Here is a 5,674-nt window from a genome sequence, read left to right as displayed (position 1 = left end):
CCCCCCGGGGCGCGGCCCCCCCGCCCCCTCCTCTGGGGGTGGGCGGGACTCAAGAGTCTGCCGGCTGCCAGCTACCTGCTTCGGCCTAGAGGCCCCAGCCGCGACCCTTGGAAGGGAGAGTGGGCACCCGCCACGCGGACATGAGGCGGAGACGGCTGTGCCTGCGCCGGGACGCGTCGCTCACGCTGCTCCTCGGCACCGCCCTCGGCCTCCTGCTCTATACACAGCGCGACGGTGCGGCCCCGACGACTACCGCGCCTAGAACGCGGGGCAGGGCGGCACCGGGGCCCACGGCCCCGCTACGCACGTTTCAGGTACCAGACGCAGTCGCAACCCCACCTGCCTACGAAGGGGACACGCCGGCACCGCCTACGCCCACGGGACCCTTTGACTTCGGTCGTTACCTGAGAGCCAAGGACCAGCGACGCTTCCCGCTGCTCATTAACCAGCCGCACAAGTGCCGCGGCGACGGCGCACCCGGTGGTCAACCGGACTTGCTCATCGCCGTGAAGTCGGTGGCGGCTGACTTCGAGCGGCGCCAAGCGGTGCGCCAGACGTGGGGCGCTGAGGGTCGCGTGCAGGGGGCGCTCGTGCGCCGTGTGTTCTTGCTGGGCATGCCCAAGGGAGCAGGCACAGACGGTGCAGATGGTGCGGGCACGAGAACGCGCTGGCGAGCTCTGCTTCGTGCAGAGAGTCGCGCATACGCGGACATCCTGCTGTGGGCCTTCGACGACACGTTTTTCAACCTAACACTCAAGGAAATCCACTTTCTGGCCTGGGCTTCAGCCTTCTGCCCCGATGTGCGCTTCGTTTTTAAGGGCGACGCTGATGTGTTCGTGCACGTGGGGAACCTGCTGGAGTTCTTGGCGCCGCGGGATCCCGCGCAGGACTTGCTTGCGGGCGATGTGATTGTGCAGGCCCGGCCAATCCGCGCGCGAGCCAGCAAGTACTACATTCCTGAGGCTGTGTACGGTCTGCCCGCCTATCCGGCCTACGCTGGAGGCGGTGGCTTTGTGCTTTCAGGGGCCACCCTTCGTCACCTGGCCGGCGCCTGTGCACAGGTTGAGCTCTTCCCCATCGACGATGTCTTTCTAGGCATGTGTCTGCAGCGCCTGCGACTCACACCTGAGCCTCACCCAGCTTTCCGCACATTTGGCATTGCCCAGCCTTCAGCTGCGCCTCATCTGCACACCTTTGACCCCTGTTTCTACCGCGAGCTGGTTGTAGTGCATGGGCTCTCAGCGGCTGACATCTGGCTTATGTGGCGCCTGCTGCACGGGCCAGCCAGGCCATCCTGTGCACATCCACAGCCGGTTGCTGCAGGCCCCTTTCAATGGGAGTCGTAGCTACCCATCAAGACCCCAAGCTCCTGTTCACTCACACCCAGGATGCAATGGAAGCAAGCGTGAAGGGGTTTCCCAGGCAGATTATTACAGTGTGTGTGGTTCTCCAGATCACCTGGCCTCTGCCTCTACAGGGCCCAAGGGAATGGAGGTTGAGCTTGGCTCCAGATGTCTAACCCTCTCCAGAGCTGGTCTGGAACCAGTCTAATGGTGACCCTTTGAGACAGCAAGGGCTGAAGTGGTAGACCGTCTCTTGTCCAACATGCCCCAAAGTAGTGGACATGTTTGGTTCTCTTAGTAGCAAACAGGTATGTGGAGCTTGCGTGGACCCATGGGATCCTAGGATGACTCAACCATGCAGACCTCCTTAAGGCCCACAGGATATGTGTGTGTGCGCGCGTACGTGTGCACATGCACGTGCTGGCCTCAGCCTTAGTGCATCTGGCAGCCATTCTGACACAACTTATTTGAAGACATTTTGCTTCCCACCTATCCCCTCAAATTCGATTTTCAGCCCCATCCAGGTGTTGAGATCTTGTCCTGTGAGGTCTGCTTTCCTACAGCTAAGCCTTCTTGGGCCCAACTCTGGCTGAACACTGAAGAAGGAGTCGTATACAGGACAACTGGGTACACGGTCTAGCTAAAGGCTTTTCCCACCTCTTACACTTCACCCAACTACGCCGTTCCCCTACTGGAGGCTATACTGTCCCCTTCAGAGGAGCCAAGCAACCTCTTCTTCCAAGATTCTTCCATTGTAAATCTTCCCATAATCTTCAACCACCCTCAAAAGATCAACACCCCTTATTTTAGTACAAATATCCCAGCACCAGCATGTAGCGGGCTGCTGCTGAGGGAATAATTTTATTGTAGAGGGGATGCGGGCAGGGGATGAGGAACCTTCCCTCATTCCTGGAGGAGAGGAACAGTCCTGGCTGCCCCTGACAGTGGGATGTGCAGGGGTCTCCGGCCAGGCTAAATGGGAAGACACCAATCAGTCACAAAGTCATGAGAGCGCCACACAAGCCTGACTGTAGGTCCAGGAACTATAGAGGAGCCTGGGGCAGGTCCCCTTGCACATTCATCATTAAACTATACAGGATGAGGCTGTACATGAGTTAATTACAAAAAAGTCATATTTACAAAAATCTGTACACACATTTGAAAAACTCACAAAATTGTCATCTATGTATCACAAGTTGCTAGACCAAAATATTAAAAATGGGATAAAATTATACATTTCTCTTCTCAATTCTTTTCAAAAGGATTAATTTTTTTTAAAGCACATATATGCTATTTTCCATTAGCAAGACCCATGAAGAGACTGAGTAGCCCAGCCTTCCTTGAGTCCCAAGAAGGCCCTGGGCCATGAGTAGGCCCGGCCAGGGGACAGTGCCCAGGGTCAGGGCAGGGAGCCAGCCCACAGTGCAGAACAGAATGCTGAAACACAACAAAAGGAGGAAGATGTCTTTGGCTAAAACTTTGGCATTAAATAAAATAGGCAAATAGGATGGAAACATGCAGCCCTGCAGCCAGGCTGGGGCAGGGCGGGCAGGTATAGGCGACCTTGAAAGCTGGCTCCAAGAGGGGTAGAACCAGGCCTGAGCAAACACCTGGATGGTCGAAAGCTGTTTCAACCAGTTGGGTGTGTCTACTGGGCCTGGCAGGGAGCGCGTGCAAGGAAGGAACAGGGAAGGGCAGGTGGGCCACCTTGGCCACAGCCGCTCATCAAGTAACTAAAGTGGATGTAGTGCAAATGTTGCAACCAAGTTCTATGGACACGCTACCTGCTTGCCTTAAGGGGCCAAAGGCAAGACCTGTGCTCATCCTGGGTGCCACACGAAGAGCCCAAGCTTTCCCAATATGTGTGGGACAGGGTTGACATGTCCTGCCTCCTTACATGTTAGTCGAGAGTGCCTGGGTCCAGGTATCAAGGCTCAAGGTTTGTGCTTCTCTTTGCACTCTGTGTCCCCTGCTGGCACCAGCAGGATGAGGACGGACAGAGGAATATCTGGGCCCCTCACACACAGCAGAGCACCAGCCTGAGCCCCACCTCCAAATATCACAACAGCCCACCAACACTGGCAAGGTGTCCAAGAAAACCCACAGGGTGGCACACGGAGGCCCGCTGAGCAGGATGTGATGCACAGTTCCATAGGGCAGAAGGGCATGGGTGAGGACGTCCCTAGGGGAGCTCTGCTGTTCTCAGGTGGGCACCAGGCCTGGGGGGGCCATACAGGGTCACCGAGGCAATGTGGTTGTTCTGCATGACCTGGTGTCAGAAGAGGACAATGGGTTAAGGTGGAGGGGTAGAAGGCTTAGTGTCCTGTGGCAAATAGGCAGATTCTCAGGCAGAGGTGGCCCCCTCGTATGAGCTGGGGAAGGTTGAAGGGTCAAGAAGCCCACTTGTATGTGCAGCTGTGTCACACACAACTTGTGCACAGTACACTTTAACCTTTGTGACTCTGGATTTCCCCAACATATTCTTGAACCCTCACTGGTAACTGTGGGCAGGTCAGGTACTCAGCAGACAGTTTCCAGGGAAGGACTAATCTGTCCAGCACAGCAGTTAGGCTCTCCCCTGTTTCTTCAGTCTCTAGCCTTCCCTGCCATGATCATCCACCCTCAGGAGCTTATTTCTAGGGCCTCCAGGGCTTACCTCAAAGATCATCCGCTGAAGACCAAAGCAGAATGTGGAGCCAAATGGGTTGGTGTTGTTAGGGGAGGAGGACCTGAAGCCAGAGAAGCCAGAATTAAAGGGGCAGACAGAGACCAAGGCCAAGAAGGGCAGCTGGTCTGTTTTGGGACATGGGCTACTGGCCAGTGATCTCTCATGGCTGTGTGTGTATATATGTCTCCTGTACAGGCCCTCAAGGTCCTAGGGCTAGTAGGGAATCTACTAAGAACTCAGAATCTACCAACTCAGAATCCTAACAGCCCAATAGGTCACAGAAAGTTATTGTGAACCTAGACTGGGGTCATGAGAAGTAAGGAGGATCCTTTCCATAGAGAACATGGCAACCAAAGGTTGCTGACTACAGCAGGGGAAAAAACCTGGACATTCAGTCAAAACCACTTTCCTTTCTGAATAACTAGCAATGAGAGGGCCCCCATTCCTGGAGGCAGGGTAGAGAGAGAGGCTATATCCCCAGGTGCAACCTCTGTCACAAGTAAATGTGCATAACAGCTGGCTCAGTACTAACCTCAGGATAGGGCAGGAAGCATGTTTGTGGCAACAGCAGAAACTTTGATATTTTCTAAGCAATACCCACTGTCTGGCTTCCTCCATCCTTCTGAAATAGCAACCTATCACTCACCTGTGTAAGACAACAGGCTTTTCCACAGGGTGGCCCAGGAGCTCCTGGATGTTGTCCCACTGCAATAGGGATAGGGCCAGGAAGGATTAACAGGGACATGAATATGCCTACAACCAATGGCTGGGCTAGACAATACAGCCTCAGACCATGGCAGGCTCATGCCCACCTCATTTCTCTGGCCAGAAAAACAGCTCACCTTGCTGTAGGTTGTGCATGTTTCTGACTGACCATCTGCATTTTCTGAAAAGAGAAGAGAGGGGGCAGATTGGTAGCTGGCCTAGCCTACCTGTGGTCCTAGCCCTAGGCCAAATCCAGACCCAGCCACCGTTTGCATTGGGGCTGGAGTACGTAGGCCAGACAGGGCCTGTTTTGGAGTCCAGAAGAGGATGGTGGGTAAGGGAACTAACTGGTACACCAACTAGCAGTGGGCAACAGGCACCAAGGCTGGGCTGGGCCACTTGGATGATGACCTGTAGAGAGAAAACTCTCCCCTCTAGAGACCATCAGTCCTAGTCATAGGATAAGGTCCTAAGGGCCTCCAGGAGACCCCAGACCAAGAATAACACAGTCCTCGGAACTAGGAGCCCATTCCAGAGGAGCTGAGGGTATGCAAAGGCTCTACAAACCTAGACACTACTACCCTCTCTGCTTGGATCTTTCTTCCTAATCCAAGTACAGAATGAACTCCAAACCCCTTCCTTGCCTTGAGGGCACTTTCTACTCACCTTTCTTTATGGCTAGTGGGATCTTGAACTCACAACGATGGTAACTAGAGAAAAGACAGATAAGTAAAGGCTGGGCCTTCTGAGAAGCCTGTCTACTCCAACATCCCAACCCTGTACCCAAGGAAAAAAAAAAGACTCAAATATGCCTAACCGAAGTCTTGGCTCTGAGCCCCTGACACAGCATTCACTGAGGGAAAGCCAGGTTTATGTACTGATGTCAAAGAGAAAAGGGCATGTATGACCTTCGGGTCTTAAGAGCCTATGTCCTTGGATAAAATATTTAGCTTTCTGA

The 5,674-nt window shown here is 54.2% G+C and overlaps 2 protein-coding genes across 3 annotated transcripts in view; one reads left to right on the top strand and one right to left on the bottom strand.

The window, feature by feature from the left end:
- The first annotated feature begins 11 nt into the window (after window positions 1-11).
- On the top strand, window positions 12-2,930 carry B3GNT9 (UDP-GlcNAc:betaGal beta-1,3-N-acetylglucosaminyltransferase 9). Its single transcript, XM_006155583.3, has one exon. It carries the CDS (start codon window positions 141-143, stop codon window positions 1,344-1,346), a length of 1,206 nt encoding a protein of 401 aa, XP_006155645.1. The 5' UTR covers window positions 12-140; the 3' UTR covers window positions 1,347-2,930.
- The window catches only part of PHAF1 (phagophore assembly factor 1), a 40,451-nt gene continuing 36,169 nt past the window's right edge, over window positions 1,393-5,674 (bottom strand). The window contains exons 13-17 of one of the 2 annotated variants that reach the window (XM_027774620.1): window positions 5,383-5,426; window positions 4,854-4,897; window positions 4,658-4,716; window positions 4,000-4,072; window positions 1,393-3,612 (exon numbers count right to left, since the gene is read on the bottom strand). In XM_027774620.1, coding sequence (XP_027630421.1) covers window positions 3,526-3,612; window positions 4,000-4,072; window positions 4,658-4,716; window positions 4,854-4,897; window positions 5,383-5,426 — 307 coding nt within the window. In that variant the 3' untranslated portion in view covers window positions 1,393-3,525. The remainder of the gene's footprint in view (window positions 3,613-3,999; window positions 4,073-4,657; window positions 4,717-4,853; window positions 4,898-5,382; window positions 5,427-5,674) is intronic. The other variant, XM_006155582.3, reaches the window with a different exon arrangement.

This window comes from Tupaia chinensis, unplaced genomic scaffold (genome assembly GCF_000334495.1).
Source record: "Tupaia chinensis unplaced genomic scaffold, TupChi_1.0 Scaffold000463_1, whole genome shotgun sequence".
NCBI lineage: Eukaryota > Metazoa > Chordata > Mammalia > Scandentia > Tupaiidae > Tupaia > Tupaia belangeri.
Note: the sequence above shows the minus strand (reverse complement) of the source record. Positions and strands in the feature narration are given on the sequence as shown.

Excerpts from the sequence above, each read along its gene's own strand:
- B3GNT9 (XM_006155583.3), top strand. The coding sequence starts at position 141 with ATGAGGCGGAGACGGCTGTGCCTGCGCCGGGACGCGTCGCTCACGCTG.